Consider the following 22,414-nt stretch of genomic DNA (forward strand, 5'->3'; position numbering starts at 1 on the left):
CATTTTCATAATTATGCATTTTAATTGCCTTTTCACTCCATTGCTTTCCTATTAGTCTAGGCCCCCATGACTTCTTCATTATTGGACTAACGAGCTATGGGTGTTTACCCTTCTAGTCTTTTCTCTACTTCCCCTTGAAACCTTCTACAAGATAAATGCAAATTAAACTGGTGTGCATTCAAGGATGCCCACAGCCTTTGGGGCAAAGTTCATGTGGCTTGGTTTAATAGCCACCACCTTTCCTTTCCCTCTGTGGATAACCTCAGTCTCTTGAAATTTTCTCTAATAATAACAACAATAGTAACAGCTAACATTTATTACATACTTGCAGCTTTCTAAAACTATTCTGAGCAATTTGTCATCATTAAATAAAACACAATGGGGGGATATAACCCTCTGAATTATTGGGCCCAGATAGTTGAAGAAACTGCCAAGGGTCACACAGCTGGTAAGTCACCACGTAGAGTCCTACCACTGTGGAGAGTCGATTTGAGACTAGTAGTTTCATGGTGAAGATGTGAATGTTGTGAATGTAAAGCACAGGCTAAACCCACAGGTTAAACCACAGGATGAATGTGGTTCCACTTCAGTTGCTCTAGGCTACTTATGGGGATATAGTGTGTGTGTGTGTGTGTGTGTGAGAGAGAGAGAGAGAGAGAGAGAAAGAGAGAGAGAGAGAGAGAGAGGCAGAAGCTTTGACTTTCCTCAAAATTCCTTTAAAATTGAAAAGTTGCACATCCTTTGTAGTTGGTTAAGTCCATTAGACAGCACTAGTATTTACCTTTCAGAAGATTTGCATTAAATTTCAGCATTTAAAGCAATTTTTGAATTGAGGGAAGCTTTTTTACCTGTCAAATATGGGGTAGAAAGGATTGACATACAATTAGTATTTAGTCTGTGTTTGCTTTTTAAAAACACTGCTAAACAGGTTATACTAATGAAGAGTTGATAAAAGAATTTTATTATTTAGTTACTTTTTGCATAAACCTGCCAGCTGATTAAAATGAGCCTAATTTAATCAGCATTGTATTGCATGCTGAAGATAATTTAGGCTAATGTCAAGGGCAGTTATTTCTCCTTTGTAGAAGATATTGGAATAATGAGTTTAGTAAGAAAAAAAGGAGTCAGAAAATGTTTGAAGATACTTAAAAATCAGACTCTTGTTTTTGCATGCAAATTAAACTGAAAGTCATTCTATAATGTATCATTGGGCTTACTTTTTACAAAACAATTGGATGGAACTGTGATCTTTTGCTAATATTGGCCCCTGGTTGCCAAACTTTTTACTAGGCATCATTTTAAATTGACCCTTAATTCAGACTGGGTTTTGGTGTATCTCCATTTGAAAATAAATCACTGTTTAAGTATCAGTGCCCAGTCCTTCCATTCTTTTCTTTCTTCATCTAAAGTAATTTTTTTCTCTTATATTCATACCCAAGTGAGGGTAAGAGGAATCTTAAATAGAGTCATCTGAATTCTTCCTGGATTCACGTGAATTCTGAGTTTTTCTTCTCATTTTTCTGGTGATACTTTTAAATGGAAGCTCAGTTAGGGGATCGGTTAGAATTGTGAATTGTCAGCACTTAAAGGGCTTAGTGACTCCCAAGTGAATCTCCTACACAAATGGCAGGTTACTGTGGAAACAAGGCTAGTTCTCTGCCTTGGAAATAATTATCTTGTCTTTAAATGCCAGAGATAATATTTGTTTACCTTTGTTGCATCATCTCTAGACCTAGTACTCTGTTGAGATAGGTTGTGTAACTTTGTAGAAATTGCTTCATATTTCTTCCTTTTGACTGACTTTATTGAGTCCTAGCAGAGCTTCTTTTCTAGTGGTTTTAATTTTAAGCACAGTTTACAAAACTTATAACTAGAAAGTGATTCTTCTTCTTCTTCTTCTTCTTCTTCTTCTTCTTCTTCTTCTTCTTCTTCTTCTTCCTCCTCCTCCTCCTCCTCCTCCTCCTCCTCCTCCTCCTCCTCCTCCTCCTCCTCCTCCTCCTCCTCCTCCTCCTCCTCCTCCTCCTCCTCCTCCTCCTCCTCCTCCTCCTCCTCCTCCTCCTCCTCCTCCTCCTCCTCCTCCTCCTCCTCTTCCTCCGCCTCCGCCTCCTCCCCCCCCCCCCCTTCTTTTACTTTAGGGCAGAAAATTTTCCACTACACATGCCAAAAAATAAGGTATTACAATATTTGATCCTGAAGCATTACTTTTATTTCCATGATCACCAGTGAGACCAAGAATAGGTTGCCTACAATGCTGGATGAGAAATGTACTCATTATCTTGCTCAAGTAACTATAACCCCTCTGTAAAGTATTTTCACAATATAAAAACTTAATTAAAGAATAGGCTGCCTAGGGATAGCATGGAGATGTCATTCTGGGTGGCAGTGTCACTTCAAGAAACACATAGGCTGATTCACCTGTTCTCGGATAGGTTTTAGTCATGAGTGATGGAGAAATGCAAAGAAAATCTAAAACAAACAAGTTGAGAAAGTGAGAGAGAACATTATAATTAAGTTTTTCAGCTAACTTAGGTGGCCTACTAAGGTCATGTATCATCACAAGATGAAGGTTTAGGGGTGGGGGTACTCTACCTATGCAAGGATTAATGATCGACTAGCTTAGTTCTAGTTTTTAAACAACAGATCTTTAACTTACCTACTCAGGCCAATAAACAATGACCTGTAAACATCCCCTTGGGAGAGGAACACTGCCCTGTGGGCTGGTCCCAGATAGGGACAAGGGTCCAAGTTCCTTACAGTTCAGTAAAACTTGTACTGAGTAAAAAATCATTGTCACTTTCACCCTAGAGATGACCCACTTTCAGTCTATTGGAGGTATAGTCCTTTCATAATAAACTTCCCTATCAGTTTCACTACTTTTACACTGGCTGAATTATTCTCTGGCCAGACACAAGAATAGAGGCTGATTGAGTTATTCTGAATTTCCAGTAACATTCTACAGAACACCTGATACAGATTCCAGAACAGCTCCGCAGCACGAGAACCCAAATGGACTTTCCTAACCTTATCAGGAGCTAAAATTGTTTTGCAGAAATTAAGTGAACAAGAAATGAAGGGTAGAATTTTAGCCAGTAGATCATTTTTAGTGTGCTTACAGGCACTTTTCAAGTCCCTCCTAAGCATTGGATCTTTTTCTTTTATCAGCAAAAATATACTTAATTCTTAAAATGCAGATGAAGCACAAGCTTAACTCGAATATGTAACTTTAAACTTGCATATATAACTTTAAGCTTGAAGTTCTTCTATAGTGAGTAGATTTTTATATTAATACTATTACAAAAGCATCATTGGCTCAAATATATTCTTTTACTGTTATTTTGCTTACTGGTCTAGTAAAATACTAGCTCAGCGTAAATGAGTTTTTAATGAAACATGATAGCAAGGAAGGCTTATAGAATGATTAAGGATTTAGTATTGTCTATGCCATTAAAGTAAGTTCAGTCTTCAGAGAGCTCACAAATTGATTTTATACTTTCTTTTTGTCCTCATGTCTATAGAGTAATTAGTTATTACATCATTGTACTTGTTTCTATAGCTCTTTTTTGATGGGGGGGCGCTGGTCATGGAGCTTGAACTCTGCGTCTGGGCACTGTCCCTCAGCTCTTCAGCTCAAGGATAGCGCTTTACCACTTGAGCCACAGCGCCACTTCTGGTTTTCTGGTGGTTTATTGGAGATAAAAAACTCATGGATTTTCCTACCTGTGCTGGCTTTGAACTGTGATCCTCAGAGGTCAGCCTCTTGAGTAGCTAGGATTACAGAGGTGAGTCACTGGGCACCCTGCTCAGCTCATTTTGTTTTCCATTCCTTCTACAGATTCTTTGAGGAAAGAGGCAATTTATTCCTGATAAAATCACAACTAATGCCATCTCTTACAGCTCAGAGACTGCCTTTCTATATGTAATTAGCCAATTTCAGAATTACTTTGCTCTATTTTACTGTACCTTCCTGCTTTTTATTATCCCTTGAGCAGTAATGTACTTGTAACATTATAGATACAAATGGAGCAATGGCACTTGGGAGTTGGGATGGTTGTGGGAAGGGTTTGTGTTATATGTGACAAGTGGGTCAGCTAGCTTATGGCTGCATTCATTTGCATATTTTCATTGTGGTCTGTGGTTAACATACTCAAGGCTATTATTTAAACATAACTCTTAAATCGAGATTCTAATTAGTCTGAAGGCTCTGTGGGTGATATAGTGTATTACCCTGAGGGACAACAGAATTAAATCTCAGTCAAAAATGTTAACATCAGGGCTAGGAAATATGCTAGCTGAATATCTTTCAGTGTAATTTCTAGAAGGTATAGTATATCATTTTCAGGCATATAAGATGAAGAGTCAATACTTTCTCAAAGGATGCTATTAGTGCTCAAAGGTCAGGTGATCTTTGATCAGAGACAAATAGGAACTTACATGGTAATCTAGTCAGTTGAGTAGGAGGGGAAATGTCTTGCCCTTTCCTGTATAATGTATGGCATGGAATAACACAGTTAAATATTTATTATATTCTGTTCTTTCTTTGGGTAACAAATCCTAATCTGCAGAATCATTTTAAGGCTTAGCTAGCTTTCCTTTCCTACCATGTACTGTTAAGAATGCTTTATGGGAGATAGTTATAAATTTGAATTAAGAATGAGTAAAAGAAGGGCTGGGAGTGTGGCTCAGTGGAAGAGTGCTTGCCTCGTATCCATGAGGCACTAGGTTCGATTCTTTAGTACCACATACACAGAAAAAGCTGGAAGTGGTGCTGTGACTCAAGTGGTAGAATGCTACCTTTGAGCAAAAAGCAGTCCAGGGACAGTGCCCAGGCCCTGAGTTTAAGCCCCAGGACTGGCAAAAAAATAAAAGGTAAAAGAAAGCCTATTTGGGTGCCGGTGGCTCACACCTTGTAATCCTAGCTACTCAGAAGTCTGGGATCCGAGGATCACAGCCCCTGCAAGAAAGCCTATGAGACTTTTATCTCCAATTAAATCACAGAAAAAGCTGGAAGTAGCACTGTGGCTCTAGTAGTAGAATGCTAGCCTTGAGCAAAAAGACCTCAGGGACAGTACCCAAAGTTCAAGCCTCAGGGTAAGGAGGGCAGAGTAGAGAGTAGAGGGGGAAGCCTAAATGTTTGGCCTAATTTTTTTTCTTTTTCTCCTTCCTTCCTTCCTTCCTTCCTTCCTTCCTTCCTTCCTTCCTTCCTTCCTTCCTTCCTTCCTTCCTTCCTTCCTTCCTTCCTCCCTCCCTCCCTCCCTCCCTCCCTCCCTCCCTTCCTCCTTCCCTTCCCCCCTCTCCCCTCCGTCCCTCCCCCCTCCCCCTCCCCCCCCTCTCCTCCCCCCCTCCCCCTTCCCTCCCTCTCTCTCTCTCTCTCTTTTCTTTCTTTCTTTCTTTCTTTCTTTCTTTCTTTCTTTCTTTCTTTCTTTCTTTCTTTCTTTCTTTCTTTCTTTCTTTCTTTCTTTCTTTCTTTCTTTCTTTCTTTCTTTCTTTCTTTCTTTCTTTCTTTCTTTTCTTTCTTCAGGTCAAGGCTATTGCTCTCCCACTTGAGCTACAGCGCCACTTCTGGTTTTCTGGTGGTTTATTAGAGATAAGAGTTTCATGGACTTTCCTGCCTGGACTGGCTTTGAACTGCGATCCTCAGATCTCAGCCTCCTGAGTAGTTATGATTACAGGCATGAGCCACCAGCACCTGGCTGTTTTTCATTTTAAAAGTAATAAATCCTTGAATGAAAGGACAGAAAATTTTCAGGGTACTGGTATGTATGATCCTAATTACAGAAACTCATAAACTAACCTATAAAAGTAAAACAACTTTTGGAATATTGTTTAGAATTGTATGTTACAGGGCTGGGAAGGTGGCTCAGTGGTGAAGTACTTGCCTTGTATGAATGAGGCCCTGGGTTCAATTCCTTAGCACCACATAAGCAGAGAAACCCGGAAGTGGTGCTGTGGTTCAAGTGGTAGAGCGGCTAGCCTTGAGCTGAAGAGCTGAGGGACAGCGCCCAGGCCCAGAGTTCATGACCAACCAAAAAAAAAAAAGAATTATATGTTATAAAACAGCCTTACCTCAAATTTTAACACATGATTTTTAAAATTAATTTTTAGAAACTTACTACTCATTTTAACTTACATTTCTTTCTCTGGGCCTGGGTGCTGTCCCTCAACTCTTCAGCTCAAGGGTAGTTCTCCATCAAATGAGCCGCAGTGCCACTTCCAGTTTTCAGACTGGTTTATTGGAGATAAGAGTCTCATAGACTTTCCTGCCCAGGTTGGCTTTGAACCAGGATCTTCAGATTTTAGCTTCCTGAGTAGCTAGGATTACAGGTGTGAGCCACTGGTGCCCGGCAGAGGGGTACTTTCTATTTGTGTTTCTTGTAGACTTGGTTTTGGTGTTGCAGGTCATTCAGTCAGTAGAATCTGCCTTACACATTGAGACCACAAATGTTCCTTAAATGTAGACAAGTCTTTAAGGAATTTTGGATTACATTCTCATTTTTATCACAAAAAGTATTAGAACTTTCTAGAGAATTATGTCAGTGTCATTATCTATTGACTTTGTGCATTTCTATTGAATATTTGGGGAACATGCATGTGTCCTATCATAGCTTCCTTTGGAAGTGTTCATTCCTACATATAAAGAAAGTGGCATGCATGCACAGGAAAAACTTACTTGCTTGAGGGATGTGGGAGCAAAATGGCTGCTGCATGTGAATGGCCTGTGAGCCCAGAGGTCTTCAAAGAAACTTCCTGACTTCAGTCAGTGTCTAGTATTCAGGCCACATCTGAAGGTTCTTTGTAAACTCTTGATTATGGCTGCATTATGATATCATCAGAATTATTTGCAGTTATCTTGAATAAAATCAATTCTACTTGAAAAATTTTAAGTAGTGATATAAAAATTGCATTGCTGGGGCTGGGAAGGTGGCTCAGTGGTAGAGCGCTTGCCTTGTATGCATGAGGCCCTGGGTTTCATTCCTCAGCACCACATAAGCAAAAAGAAAAAAGAAAAAAAACGGAAGTGGCGCTGTGGCTCAAGTGGTAGAACGCTAGCCTTGAGCTGAAGAGCTGAGGGACAGCGCCCAGGCCCAGAGTTGTTGAGGCCCCATGACTGGACCAAAAAAAAAAATATTGCATTGCTTTGGCATGGTTGTGTTATATTATCTTTGGTTATTTAAGAACAAACAGAATTCTTCTTGAAGATTTGCAGATAATCATAGCCAATAGCTGATCATAGCCAGAGTCAGGATGATTTGAAGAATACAGGATGTTTGAAATCTCAATTTCCAATCTCAGGCTCATTCTGTACTTTCTTTATGTCTGGACAACTTAATTTCTTTGATCCTTAGTCTCTTTTTCCTCATTGTCTTGATAAAATGAATTTTGAGACCCTGAGTAAAGAAGTACATGTCTACAAAAAAGCTTCATGCCACAGTTCTGTTGAACATACCACTTTCTAGCAGATTTCTCCTGCTAACACTTTTTAAAATTCAGTATTTGTATGTAGAGTCAAAATACCAATTGAACTTTGTCTTAATTTTCATTACTCTTGAAACCAATTCTTGGTTTTAACCTCCCAAAATATGTTTATCCACAATGATGATGTAGTTTTAACAATTGTAAAGGTGGGCTGGGAAGGTGGCTCAGTGGTAGAGTGCTTGCCTTGCAAGCCGGAGGCCCTGGGTTCGATTCCTCAGCACCACATAAGCAAAAAGAAAGAAGCCGGAAGTGGCGCTGTGGCTTGAGTGGTAGAGTGCTAGCCTTGAGCTGAAGAGCTGAGGGACAACGCCCAGGCCCAGAGTTCAAGCCCCACGACCGGACACACACACACAAAAAAAAACAATAGTAAAGGTGTGCTTGTTGATATACCTTCTCTCTCTCTCTTTTTTTTTACTCACAGGTAAATGTTACTACCATGAATTTCCTCTTTCCTACTATAAAGAGAAGAAAATTACAACAGACTAGTGGCCTAACACGATCAAGTTTATTACCTTACAGCATTAGTTGGCGCAAGATTCAAAGGTTTCCTCCATGTGGGGGAAATCATGGAATTAGCAGAGCTTCCCTTTCTTGAAAGTCAAGAGGAGAATGTCTTTCCTTGCCTTCTAGATCATGTTGCATTCTTGGGCTCTTGGCTCCTTTTCTTCATCTTGAAGCCTAGCAGTGCAGCATCTCTCTGTCCATCATCACATCACTCTGTGTTACAGCCAGAGAAGGTTCTCCATTGTGCCAGACGGAGGTGATTTGATGGGGCTCACCATATAATCCAGTGTCATCTTTCCATTTTGAGGTTCTTAACCTGAATCACATTTATAAAGCTTCTTTTGCCACAGAAAGTAACTTTCACTGGTTTCAGGGCTGGATTCTGTCTAGCACAACTGGCATCCATGTTTTCTACATGAGGATAAGCATGGAGATGATAGAACAGTAAATTTACCAACCATCATCAGAACATAAGGTCGGAGCTGGTTTTAAATGCAGCTCTTTGATTCCAAAAATCTGTGCTTTTAACCACTTTGTTCCAGGCAGTTATGGGCTTTCAGCTTGTAATTTTACCCATTAAAAGAACTACACTAGATCCATAAGTTTGTAAGCATTTATGGGTGACATTTGTGCAGTCGGTTTTCTGATGGTTCTGATGTTTCTGAGGGCTAAAATGACTTGTACTGAAGTAGGTGGGAAATGTGTGCCAGTGGGTAGAGTTTATTTATTTTGGGGTTATTGTGGGTGTTTTCTGGTTCTAGCCTGATTTGTTTCTCATGGAATCTTGACTGATAGATGGAACAGAGGAGAGATTAATTAATAGCTATTGAAAATAAGGAAAAAAAATAAACCTTCAAATGTGGTCTACTTCTTAGTTTGCTTGAATGTATGAAAATAGAACAAGTAAACCTATTGAAATTGTTTTGAAAAAGCAGTAGTGGGATGGGGAATGTGGTGGATGCATTGTATGAATGTGTGGAAATATTACGATGAACCTGCCTTGTAATAGAAAAATAGCAGAAAAAAAGTGAACTACTTCATGGACAGCAGTGAGGACTCCATCTGTTAAAATATGGACTTGAGTGTGTTTCAGAAATTTAAAAGACATATCTTTTACTTTTTGAAGGGCATGATAGAGATTTTTTTTAATATGTGATGTTTTTATGAAGGTCTCATTTTGTGATGTTGCTATATGTATTCTTGTGGAGTAGATTTTCTAAAATTACATATCACTCCCAATTTAACACAAAATTACTTCATATCTGCACCTGGCACTTAAATTTTGGTTTAAAAGAAAGCTGTAAAAATTGCATGTTATTGGCATATTGCAAATCACCAACTGTGATTCTGCCACTGAAATCCAAACAGCATTTGTTCATGATACAGTCCAGATTTTATAATCCTTGTGTTTTCTAAAAATGTGGGAGATAATTATTGAAACTAATATACACGAATAAGCTCTTCCATCATGATGCGTGGCATTTAAAGACTCATTCTTTGTCATTTTCCATCTCCATTTTCAGTTTGTAGAAAAAACTTGATTCTTGAGAGAATATGTCTTTGTGGAAAGTTAATAACAGATTAGAAATTCACTTGCTTCCAATTAATCCCCATAATGTCAAAACTTAATATCTTCAAAATGCATATTAAATCATATACCTTGTGAAAAGTATATTAAAATCAAGTTTAGAAATCCTAAATTCTGATGATTAAAATGAGTATTGTTAATTTCTTGGGATTACACCTTTATCTTTATTTTCATTCCTTTTATAAAACTTCTAGTTTTATTTCCAAAATTTAAATTTTAAAGTTGAACATTTCTAGAAAGATAGCCAGTCTTACTGGAAGATCAAACTGACCCTGCTTCTTGCTTTTGTAAATGAAGTTTTATTTGTATGTTGCCACATTCCTTTGTTTTTGTGTTATCTATGGCTGTGTTCATGCTATCATGGCAGAGTATAATAATCATGATAGAGATGAGATGATCTGCAATTCCATATCATTTGTTCCTTTTCAGAGAGCAATTGCTGATCTGTTTTTGTAGAATGTCTGGGCTTCAATACAGGAAGATACTTGTCAGTCAGTGTTGCATAATTGATGTATGTGTATATATCTACCTACACCTTCCCAGTTTTTGTAACTCTTAAAGATTTCTTTTCCCACCTAGGTTGCTTATTATGAGGTCGAGTGGCCCAAGTATTCATCCTGTTTTCCTTTCTTCTTACCACTTAACCTCCCACTGGATTATTTAATCAGCTAATTATGTATTATACCACAGCAGGGTTCTGAGCTTCCTGTTTGTCTACATGTCTCCATGACATTAGAATGGTTTTCTTTGTTTGATTAATTGATTAACAATGTGTAAATGCCCATGGAAAATCACATTTGTTCAGAGAGACAAAACTATAACATGATGATTGTAATTCTAAATACTGCTCATATTTCTGTAAACTTATCTTTCTGTAAACTTGCCCTTTAACTGATAGGACTGTGGACAATGAAGGGCTGGGTTGGAGAAGGAAGTAGCTTCTTTCAGCCTTAGCTGTGTTTTATCTTTCCTGGGAATATTGAACTTAGTAGCTAGATACTGTATTGTAGGTGAATGACCAAGGTGATAATCATGTCTGACATTTTTAAAAGAAGCACATTTGTGATTTGAACTATAAGATACAGAATGGATTTTCATAGTATTTTGTAACACTGTGCCTAATATTTCAAAGTGTTAACTTGAAATAACAATTATGGAATGTTTACATATACCTTTCATTTATTCCTAATGTTAACATCAATCACTGAATAGTTAACAAAAATAAGAAACTAATATGGAGTTCGTACTGTTACCAGTCTCAGTTATTTAAATTTTGTTCCCTCTGTTTTTTTTTTTTTTCTTAATTGTTTTTGTTTTTGGTGCTGGTGGAGGTTTAAACTCAGGGCCTCATGATTAATAAGATGGTGCCATAATTACTAGGATGGTGCCATGCTGGCAAGTCCACTTCCAGACTTATTTTTCACTATTTTAAAATTTTTTGTTTTTAGTTTTTAGTGCCAGTTTTGAGCCTTGGACTCAGGTTATGGGCATTGACCCTGAGCAGTTTTGCACAAAGCTGGTGTTCTACTACTTGAGCCACAGCTTTACTTCCAGCTTGTGTTAGTGTTTAATTGGAGATAAGAGACTAGCAGACTTTCATATCTGGGCTGGCTTCAAACTGTGATCCTCAGATCTCAGATCCCTGAATAGCTGGGATTATAGGCTTGAGCTTCTGGCACCCAACTCACTAATTATTTCAAGGTAAAGTTTTACTTCCTACCTGAGCCCTGATCCACCTACTTTTGGGCTTCCTGTTTTCTCTTGGCTTTTAAGGGCATGACACTCTATTTAACTTCTGTTCCAAGGAGACAGTCTCTCATACTTTTCTACCTAAGCTGGCTTGATGCCATAATCTTACCAGTCTAAGCCACCACATACCCTGATATGACAGGTGTCCGGCTATGGGTAGAGAAGGATTCTCTGAATTTAAGGCTACCCTCAAACTTCCATCCTCTCATTTCAGTCTCTAGGATTGTGGGAGTTACTAGCACCCAATTTGCCTTTTCATTCTGTCTGTCTGTCTGTGTCTGTCTGTCTGTCTGTCTTCCTTCTCCTTTCCTCTCCTTCTCCCTTTTCTGGCCTGGATCTAGTGAGAGCTCACATTGCATGTAGTTCTCATTTTTCTTTAGCCTCTAATTTATATAATTTCCTCATCTTTTCTTATACTTTCATGACCTTTGTACTCAGAATGAGTATCATTTATTTCATGGAATATCTTTCCATTTAGATTTGTCTGGTTAAATTAAAGTTACACAATTTTGGCAGGAACACTAATTAGAACTTAAGTTGTTTACCTTATCAAACGATAAATGACACTGGCTTCTCTTACCACTGCTAATGGTAACCCTGTTAAGTTCTGTTTGCCAAGTTTCTTTACTGCAAAATTAACTCACCTTCTACTTTTTGGTAAAACTTACTTTTTGAGGTATGAAGATAACCTGTTTTTCATCAGATTCTCTTTCATTAACTTTAGCATTTGCTGGTAAATCTTGTCTGCAAGCATTATGATAGAAATTACTTCTAGTTTTGTCATTCCATCTTTGTTATTTGGAATGTTACACTTGAGGGCAGCTGTCTACTACCTTTTATTTCTTCAACTATTTTTTAAGACCTTATATTCTTAGGGGAATATTTTATTCTTTGGGTTATGATCCAATGCTGACATTACTTTCTTGGTTATAAGTTGTCTCCGTTTTGGCCCTGAAAGCTGCGTCTGGTTGCACTGGCTTCCCCTTTGATATGCCTTCTCCACTTCCAAATACTTTTCCCATTCTAAGCCTCACAAGGCATCCAGCTTGTCAGGTGTTCTTACTGCTCCAATCCTAAAATAAACCGCCTGTCCAAAGATCCTTCATTCATTTATAGGAGAATGATATTAGAAACCAACAACAGGACACTAAATGGGCTCACTGATACTTGATTGTGGTACTTGTTCAGTGAACCAGGCTAAGGAATACATGCATGCATGCTCACACATCATTAACATTGTCTATATCTGTTTATCTGTCTATCTATCTAACCATTCATCATATTGAACCATTTTTAGATGACATGGGGAGATGTGTGTGTGTGTGTGTGTGTGTGTGTGTGTGTGTGTGTGTGTGTGTGTGTGCTGATGGTCCCATTGGAACATAAAGGAGCTAAAAATTTTCTATTGTCTGTTAATAGCATGACATAACATATTACTCTCATTTGTGGCAATCGTAGCATTAATGAACCTACAGTGTGGCTGGTTCATAAAAATATATACATTACAGTATATATAGTGCATGATGCTTAATGGATGACTGTGTTACTGGTTTATATGTTTATTATACTACTTGTCATTCATTTTAGACTATATTTTTTTTGTGTGTAATTTACTAAAGAAAATAAGGTACCTTGTTAGGCCAGTAGTAGCCTCATATATCTAGGTATTTACAGTTTCTCTTGAGTGCATGAAGGGGCTTCTTTGAGCCATTGACTTAAATATCTAGTTCTGTGCAAGTGCAATTCATGATGCTCCAGGTGATGAAATAACCTGGCACGTTTCTTAGAACATAACCTGATTTTGAGCGACACATGACTGTAACCACTCATAAAAACCATGGGTTTGAACTGATGCCCTGATTCTAGTCTAACACCCCAGAGTTTATTCCAGTCTTTCCTTATTTGTAACTTCTGTTTTCGACAGTGAGAAGATTGGCTTTCATTATCCAAAATATTTTCATTTTTTTATTCGTTCATGGTATGTATGTTTGTATATGTGGAGTCGAGTGAGAATTGCTAAACCATACGCTTGAAAGGAGCAAATTGCTAACTAGAATATAGTATTTGTGTGACAGTTCTTGTCTTCAGCTTTACATTAAACAGTGAAAATACAGTTTCCCAAAGCTAAACCACTTCTTTTTTACCTTGATTAGTGTGGTCATGTTAAACAAAGGCAAGTTTCTTTAAGGTGCCATTTTACATTCCCCATAAACTCTTGCTATCCTGATTGATTTCAGTTATTTGGTTCTGTTTTAGGCTATTGATTGATTTCAACCATTTGGTTCTGTTTTAGGTAATTCACTCACTATTATGATTTGGAGATTCAGAGCTACACAGAAAAATATACTTTGAAAAATGCCATTTCCCTGCCATTTCCCTCCCATTTCCTGGTTCAGTTTTTTCTTTTTGTATGTAACCCATTTCACTTATTTTCTTTTTATACTTTCTATATTTTTCTGCAGAAATTAGCAGATGAATGTATTTGTTATTCACTTTCCAATGTGAATGTTATAACATATACACTCTTTATACATACAGTTTCATCTGAATATATGTACACATGAACTCTTTTGTTTGCTTTGTTTCCATTTCACAGCACATCTTATATAAAAAAGATTTAAACATACCCCAGTGTTAGCAATCTGTTTTGTTAACTTTTCACCCTTAGAATTTTGGGTATAAAATGTAGTACTTAGAAGCATGCCCGTAAACATCAAATTTCAGGGAAATACTTTTTCTTTTTACGTCTTGCTTTCTAATTTTCCCACCATGGATTTATGTCAAAATGGCCAAATATGTTTGGTAGTAATTTGGAGTGATTGTATTTACAAGTGCACATTTGCCTCTCTTTTCTAGCTGGTCGCGGTGTTTGATGAGCAAGATCCCCATCATGGAGGTGATGGCACCAGTGCCAGCTCCACAGGGACCCAGAGTCCGGAGATATTTGGTAGTGAGCTTGGTACCAGCAATGCTTCTGCCTTTCAGCCTTATCAAGCAACAAGTGAAATTGAGGTCACACCTTCCGTTCTTCGTGCAAGTAAGTGAGAGCTCTTTGTTCTCTGCACATTTTATCTTAATTTACAGGGATGCCAACTTTTGTTATCCATCCATGCTCCTGCGAATGGAATTCATTATCTGTTTTCATCAGATTTTGATTAAGTTTAGAACCTGGGCCAGTGCCTTTTGCAAGAGAGGTAGACAGTTCTGTACATGTTAATAGATTGGGCTTACTTTACTTTAGACTTTTGATTGCTCACTAATGGTAAATAAGGATAATAGTTGAAGTTAAATTACCTGGATTTTTTTTTCTATTTAATCTGAAAGTTAGAACAGATAGAAATAATCAGAAGGCTACTTCCTGAAATAAAATATGGTATCAATAGTTGAAGTTAAATTACCTAGATTTTTAAAAAATTTAATCTGAAAGCTAGAACAGATAGAAATAATATAAAGCTTCTTACTGGAATAAAATACAGTTGCCACTAATTGACAAAATATGATATGTCACTGATTGACAATCAACTCAATTACAACTATTACCTGTATTACTTGAATTTCATGTGAAGATCTAGGAAGGAAGAGCTGCTATAGGTATTAAGGGAAGAAATATTAGGGACAGAGACAGTCTCTATCAGGACTCCCAGGACCCTAGCTACTACAGTTTTAGACATCTATTTGAAAAATTGCATGACCATTTCTGGCAGTTTTACTCAAGATGGTTGATACTTTTAGAGAATTACTATTTTGTGTTTATAGAGTTGAGCTATTGTTAGGTGGAAGACGGTACATATCAAGAAATTGATAAGCTGGGTACTCATGGTGCATACCTGTAATATTAGCTACTCAAGAAGTTGAGATCTGAGGATCATGGTTCAAAGCCAGGCTGGGCAGAAAGTCCATGAGACTCTTATCTCCAATTAACTAGCAAAAAACTAGAAGTATACCTGTGTCTCAACTAGTAGAAAGCTAGTCTTGAGCAAAAATGCTCAGGGACAGCGCCCAAATCCTGAGATCAAGCTCCACAACTGCCCTCCCTTCCCCCCTCCCCCCCCCAAAAAAAAAAAGAAAGAAAGAAATTTATAAATGTAAACTCTTTTGTTTGTCTTTTCTGGTGTTTTCCTTCTCTTCCTCCTCCACGTTACTCTTCTCCCTTCCATCTTGTAGTGTTGTGCAGGCTAGTTTCAAAAGCCTGGACTTGGGTGACTCCCTCCACTGAGCCTCCTGAGTAGCCAGAGGTACAGACCTCTGTTCCTGTGCTTAACCATTTCTTCACATGCAAGATGTTTGTGTTTGTTTGTGCATGTGTATGAACAAGTCTGTTTTAAACTAATCCCATAGAAATCACATTTGATTTACACAAGCATATACCATTTTTGTTTTGATATTTTGGGTTTTTGAAACATGTTTTGCCAGTTATACCAGGCTAGCTTCAAAAATGTGCAATCCTCCTGTCTCACTCCTGTGTGCTGGGCTGATAGATGTGCACCACCCGGCCTGGCACAAGAATATACTATTTGGAAATTTTTTTGATGGATTTAGTCCAGGCAGTATGTTTGAAAAGATGGAGGCATGTACTATGCATAGTTTACATGGCAGAGTGGGGTGATACACCCTTAGTTTTTCTTATTATATACTAGCTTACAAAGCCTATGATTTAATAGAGATCTGCTTATAATATATAAAGTGTATGTATAGATATACATATATATTCTAAATATTATTTAAAGAACATTTAATCAAATAAATGTATAGGTATTGAGATTCCTGATATGTATAAAATAATATTTTTACTTTGAGCAATCATAGTTCTTTTTTGATTGGGAATTTTTTTGTAGTTTTGCATTTGTAAAACATTTTGCTTTAGAAGCCACACAATTTAGCTACACCATAAAGAAAATGTTGGCAAAGCAGTACATCCTGTTAAGAATAATTTGAATGATATACTTTATCTTTGTTTTGCCTCCTCTTATACAGAGCATCCCACGTATTAACATTTAGATGCATTTTCAACTCAAAATATCTCATGGCTTGTGGGTTTTTTGTTTGTTTGTTTTCATTGAGAAAGAGATTTTTTTTCCTTGGGTTGTGGGGCTTGAACTCAGGGGCTGCACACTGTCTCTCAGTGTCTTTGTGCTCAGGCTAACACTCTACCACTTGAGCCACATTGCCACTTCTGGATTTTGAGTGGTTAATTGGACATGAGAGTCTGATGAAGACTTTTCTGCCCAGACTGGCATTAAACCACAGTTCTTAGATCTCAGCCTCATGATTATCTAGAGTTACAGATACACCCGTGCCCAGATGAGAAGTTTTATTTTAAGCATTGTTGTTTTGTTATTTTAAGCATTGTTTATTTTTAAGCACATTTAACAAAGGTATTACAGCAGTTTGCAGGAGAATATCCAAGTATTACTGCCTTGCTCAAAATTTTACATGCCTTGTTTATGATTTTGGTTGACTGTAAAATAGCCATCACACCTGTCTTCTGACTATTAAGATGATTTTTCCTACTGTATTAGTGATGTTTGTTCAAACAGAAAACAGAGTGTGCTTGCCAGGGACTAAGGGTCTGGAGGCAAATTAGGCTATCCATGTTGTCAAGAAAATGTGTTTACTCTTCCTTATTGAAAGATTTTAATGTAAAGCAGCTAACATTATAGAGAGACTTACTTAAGAAATAATTAATGTCAGGTACTGGTGGCTCATGCTTACTATAATCCTAGCTGCTGATATTTGAGGATCATCATTCAAAGCCATCTTGGGCAGGAAATGTCCATGAGATTTTTTTTTTTAAATCTCCAATTAATCAGCAAAAAGCCTGAAATGGAGCTGTGGCTCACATGCTGGAGTGTCAGCCTTGAGCAAAAAAGCTAAACAAGAGTGTGATGACTTGAGTTTGAGCCCCAGTAACAAATAGTTAACTCTACTCAAGGACATAAATCTGGTTTTAATACACAAAATTCTCATCTTATAGGCTTTGTGTATTTTTCACAAGTTTCCATTAACTCATAGTGAGTGGGTAGGGGATAGTTACAAATACTGAGAGGGGACAATCTGATTTAGTTAAATTAGTGGGGATGATTTTGTTACATCTCAAGTGGAGGTGCCTTTCCTCTAAGCAACGTTGTAGCTGGCAGCAAGGCCAGGCCAAAGATGCTGTGGAACCTCCTACAAGCTCAGGGAAGGCAGCAGTCCCCTCAGCAAAGAACCATCAGCCCAAACGACTGTAGTGTAAAGGAGTAAAAACCTTGAATTAAATGAGATAAATAAAACAACCACATACAGTTTGAGAGTTTGTTTGTTTGGCAAAGACTTTGTAACACAAGCTAGCCAGGAACTGGAGCTCCACCTGCCTCAGCCTGTGGAGTGCTATAGGATTATAAGCCTGAGCTACGGTGCCTGGCAAGGGAAAACTTTTATGGAGCCTATATTTAAAACCATAGTCTTTATAATATCTGTTAACTAAAAGATAAAAATGCAATTCCTAGCCAATACTTCAATAATGGGCAATAAAAACTATGGCTTGTGGCTAGTATTACATAAAAATATCAGTATATATGTGACATTTAAAACAAAAGCATAAACCTTCCTAATTGTTAAAAAGTATGTTTTAGGAAACAAGAAGTAAATAAGCCATATTTTGAAACACTATATAAAAGCTACTTATGTTATACAAAATAAAATCGGAGAACATAAAAAGCAGGTACCTACCGGGAAGAAACAGAACAGGATCTCAGAAGTGAAATGTAAGCTAGATTTTAGTACTTTAATTTTAGAGTTGTGCTATGTTTTTTTTATAATTATTAAACATTCACATTTAAATTTTCAAACAAAAGTTCATAATAATTATTAATAAATACAATTTAATAAAGAACAATTGTTAGAGTAAGAAATAAATGCAAAATACCTAAAAATTATCTAGTTGGTGGCCCCAAATACACATAGTACCAATTTTAAATAACTTTATATTATAGTAATTTGTACAACCAATCACAGAAACATTCTAAGGAATAAAAAAAGTATCAAGAAATAGGAACCCTAAAACTACGAGTTGTCTATAGTATTGGTAGAGTTTTAGATTAATGGGTGGATCTTACTTGCAGGAACAAAGGCAATGAAGAATTTTACTTCAGGTTGAAGATCCCTTATCTGAATGCTCAGGAGAAGAAATGTTTGCGAGATTAGATCATTTTGGATTTTCAGATATTTTTATATACATAGACGTCTTAGGGATAGAACCCACTTTCAAGTGTGAAATTATATGCTTCATATGTACCTTTTGTGTACATAGTCTGAAGGAAATTTTATATATTGTTTTTAGTCTACCTGTGTTTTGTGACTCATTGCAAGAATATAGATGTACAAGCCTTTACTTTGTATCAAGCTGATTCTCAAAAATTTTCAAATTTTGAAGTAATTTTGATTTTCATATTAGGAATACTTCTGTTCTTTCATTCCTGATGACATTGCAGACATAGGAAAATTCTTAGTGTAGAAAAACAGAGACATCAATATAAGTTAGAGGAGAATGAGCAATAATCTAATAGTCCTTAATAGGAAAAGACATCATCATAGTGAATCCATAATGTTATTTTTATTTTTTATTTTTTGTTGGTCGTGGGGCTTTTGAATATGGGGCTTGGGTGCTGTCCCTGCACTCTTCAGCTCAAGGCTAGCGCTCTGCCACTTGAGCCACAGTGCCACTTCTGGTTTTCTAGTGTTTTATTGGAGATAAGAGTCTCATGGACTTTCCTGTCCAGGCTGGCTTTGAACCTCGATTCTCAGATCTCAGCCTCCTGAGTAGCTAGCATTACAGGTGTGAGCCACTGGCACGCAGCTATAATGTGTTTTATTTTTAAAGAAAAGGAAGGGAGAAGGAAGGAAAATTTTGCATATTTTGTTTATTGAATTATTTTAGAATTGATCACCAACTCAGATACTAAGCCTTTTGTTTTTCTTTTCACTCTGGAAATAGCATTCTCCATTAGCAAATATCAGAACTCTTGGAGAAATGGCTGAATTCAGGTCTGGACAGGAAATGGTCATCATGTCATATCATAAATTAGTTTTGGACAATTACTAGGGCTGAGGAGCCAATTTGAGACTTCTTATTGACCAAAGATGTGGCAGTTAGAATGTCAGTAAGGATACTAACAGCAATAAATTCATAATGATGATAAGCAAATAGGCAATCAATCACTTTAAAGGATGCTAGTGAACACACTTAGTATTTGGAAAACTAATAACGAGCCAGTTATCTATTCTGCATTTCCCACATGAATGGTATCACCAAGCGATTAAATAGTACATAAGATGGAAATCCCTTCCCATACATTTTATTCCTAGTATTAGGATTTGAACCTAACACCTAAAATGCTTGCTAGACAAACATTTTACCACTTGAGTCATGACTGCACCCACAAACTGTTGTTTATATAATTATTTCAATAATAAAAGTAGCAATGATGCAATTAGCACATTGCCATTTTGCACCTCTTTTTGCTGTGTTTTTAATGTGTCTCCCAAAACTTGAGCTGGAAACTTAATCCCAAATGCAGCAGTTTTGGCAAGTTGTTCTTAATTGAAGATGTTTAAGTCTTAAAGGCTCCACCATTATGAATGAATTCTTGCTAGTCTAAAAATGATTTAAATATCTGAAGTCTGTCTTTATTACTCTTCTACCATGTATTTGAGGACAAAAAAGAAAATAATAAGTAAGATGGTCCATATGAAGTGCTGGTGTCTTGATCTTAGATGTCTCAGCTTCCAAAACTGTGAGGGAATTAATTTCTATTCTTTACGAATTATCCACTTTCTGACATTGTTGTAGCATTTGTATTGTTTTAGTGCAAAGTGGACTAAAACAGTCATCAGCTGCTGGTAATAATAACAATAATAAATAAGGGCGCTTTAGATGACTCATACTAGAGGAACATACTGCTTCCTATGTAGTAGTCTTTACAAGAGAAATTAATCATGAATCTGTTCAAACATCTAGATCCAACTGTCAATTTGAAGGAAATAGAGAGGCGTGAGAAACATGTTAACACCATGGGGATGTAATCAGCCAGGGCAAATGACCCAGTTCCTCAATAAATCAATGGCAAAGGGAGAAAGGAGATAAGCAACTTATAGACTAATTAATACAGACTTTAAAGTGATAGCCAATTGTAATATTTGCCTTAGTGAAATAAATTACATTTTTAAAGAATGACATTTAAAGCAGAGGGGTTAGTTGAATTCCTCATTGGGTATTTGATAATAAATCATTGTTATTTCTTTAGGTGTAATAATGTTGACTTCATATTTTAAAGAGCCTTTATCATATTTTGAGCTGTTTATAATTGGCATGATGGAATTTGGAATTAGCTTCAAACTAACACAAGTTAGGGATGTGGGGAGTGGGTTATATGTGGATTCAGTGTATCTGACTACTTTTATATGTATATAAAATTATCCTTAGGAGTTAAAATTATTAAGGAAATGCATACATATGATATGTTTAATATATTCAAAGATTACTTATTTTCTTGACCCTTCCTGTCATTCTATCCAGTAGTCTCATATTTGACCCAATATGGTTTGAATATCTTTTATGGTTCATCTTTTCCTATTCACTGCAAAAAGAAAATTCATTGCAATTTTCTCAACTTTTTAATGAAACTTAAATGTACCATATGATCATTATTAGTATATAATTGACAACAATAGCATCAGTTTACAAACGTGCATCAAATTTTTCTTTTTATTGTAGAAATAAATGAAAATCATGCAAATGAGAATATATATAATCTCTCAATAAATAGTGTGTCTATTTATTTATTTATTGAGAGACTACTTATTGAGAACTTGAGATAGCAAGCCTATCACTTGGGTTGGCAAAGGCTTTCATGCAGGCAGACAGGTGAGAAAGAAAGAAGGCTTAGCATGGGAGGAAGGAAAAGGGATCCTTAGAAGTTGTTGGCATGGGGGTCCCGGAAGGTGGCTCAGTGGTAGAGTGCTTGCCTTGCATGCATGAGGTCCTGGGTTCGATTCCTCAGCACCACATGAGCAGAAAAAGCTGGAGTGGCAGTGTGGCTCAAGTGGTAGAGCACTAGCCTTGAGCTGAAGTGCTGAGGGACAGTGCCCAGGCCCAGAGTTCAGGCCCCATGACTGGACCCTTTCCCCCCCCCCCCCCCCAAAAAAAAAAAAGTTGTTGTCATGGGGTAGCTGAAGGTAGGCTAATCAGAAAGGGAACGTACTGTGTAATTGCTTTTGTTGGCATATTTGGTTCTCTAGTATCCTGAGTTGAAAGTGGGATCAGAAATAAGGAAGCAAGTTATGGTAAAAGAGTCACAGGACATGAGAGTAACATCTAAATTATTTATATAAGCATATGAAAATATATGCAAGGGTACATGCATATATATATATATATATATATATACATATATAAACATTGACAAAATTATGATATATGCTATGGAAGATTGTAATGGTTTAATTCCTTTGAACAACTAACAACAGTTTAGCAAATGAAATACCAGGAAGCTGAAACATGTATTGTGGGGGAAGGAGGGCAGATGAATGGAGAGAGAAGGGTGGGCAAATGCAGTCATAATATTCGGTATATGTAAATGAAAATGGATCCAGGTAACTTTAAGGGTAGATAGAGTTGAAAGAGATGGGGGATAATGATGGAAGGGGTGACATTGATTAAGATGCACTGTCCTCATAAACTGACATGTTAAGTAGAAACCCCTTTGGGCAATTACTTCAGTATATTGAAAATTGGGGAGTAGCATAATAATGTTGTAGCATTATTGTCCAATTCTTCTAACATCCTCCAAGGTAAATGCTAAAACTCAACTAGGAATCCATCATTGAATATTATCAGTGTACAGACAGTTCATTTATGATGTCCTTTCTTTGTTGAGAGACATGAACTAGAATCTAGAAATTGTTTCCACAGTTACTTTCTCAGTTTTAAGGCCACTATTCCAAAATGTGCTTATTCTGGAGACTTCATCTGTATTGTACATTATATTTATTATAATTTTTAAAATTTTAACTACTTTTTCAAATTTCATGGCTCTGGGTACCTTGGCTTTATGAGTGTTT

The 22,414-nt window shown here is 37.0% G+C and overlaps 1 protein-coding gene across 11 annotated transcripts in view; it reads left to right on the top strand.

Annotated features, from left to right (window-relative positions):
- The window catches only part of Pard3 (par-3 family cell polarity regulator), a 636,430-nt gene that overhangs the window by 233,472 nt on the left and 380,544 nt on the right, over nt 1-22,414 (top strand). For all 11 annotated transcript variants that reach the window (XM_042685969.1, XM_042685972.1, XM_042685970.1 and 8 more), the window contains exon 3: nt 14,171-14,351. In XM_042685969.1, the coding sequence (XP_042541903.1) occupies nt 14,171-14,351 (181 nt within the window). The remainder of the gene's footprint in view (nt 1-14,170; nt 14,352-22,414) is intronic.

This window comes from Dipodomys spectabilis, unplaced genomic scaffold (genome assembly GCF_019054845.1).
Source record: "Dipodomys spectabilis isolate Male_0828 unplaced genomic scaffold, ASM1905484v1 ptg000096l, whole genome shotgun sequence".
NCBI lineage: Eukaryota > Metazoa > Chordata > Mammalia > Rodentia > Heteromyidae > Dipodomys > Dipodomys spectabilis.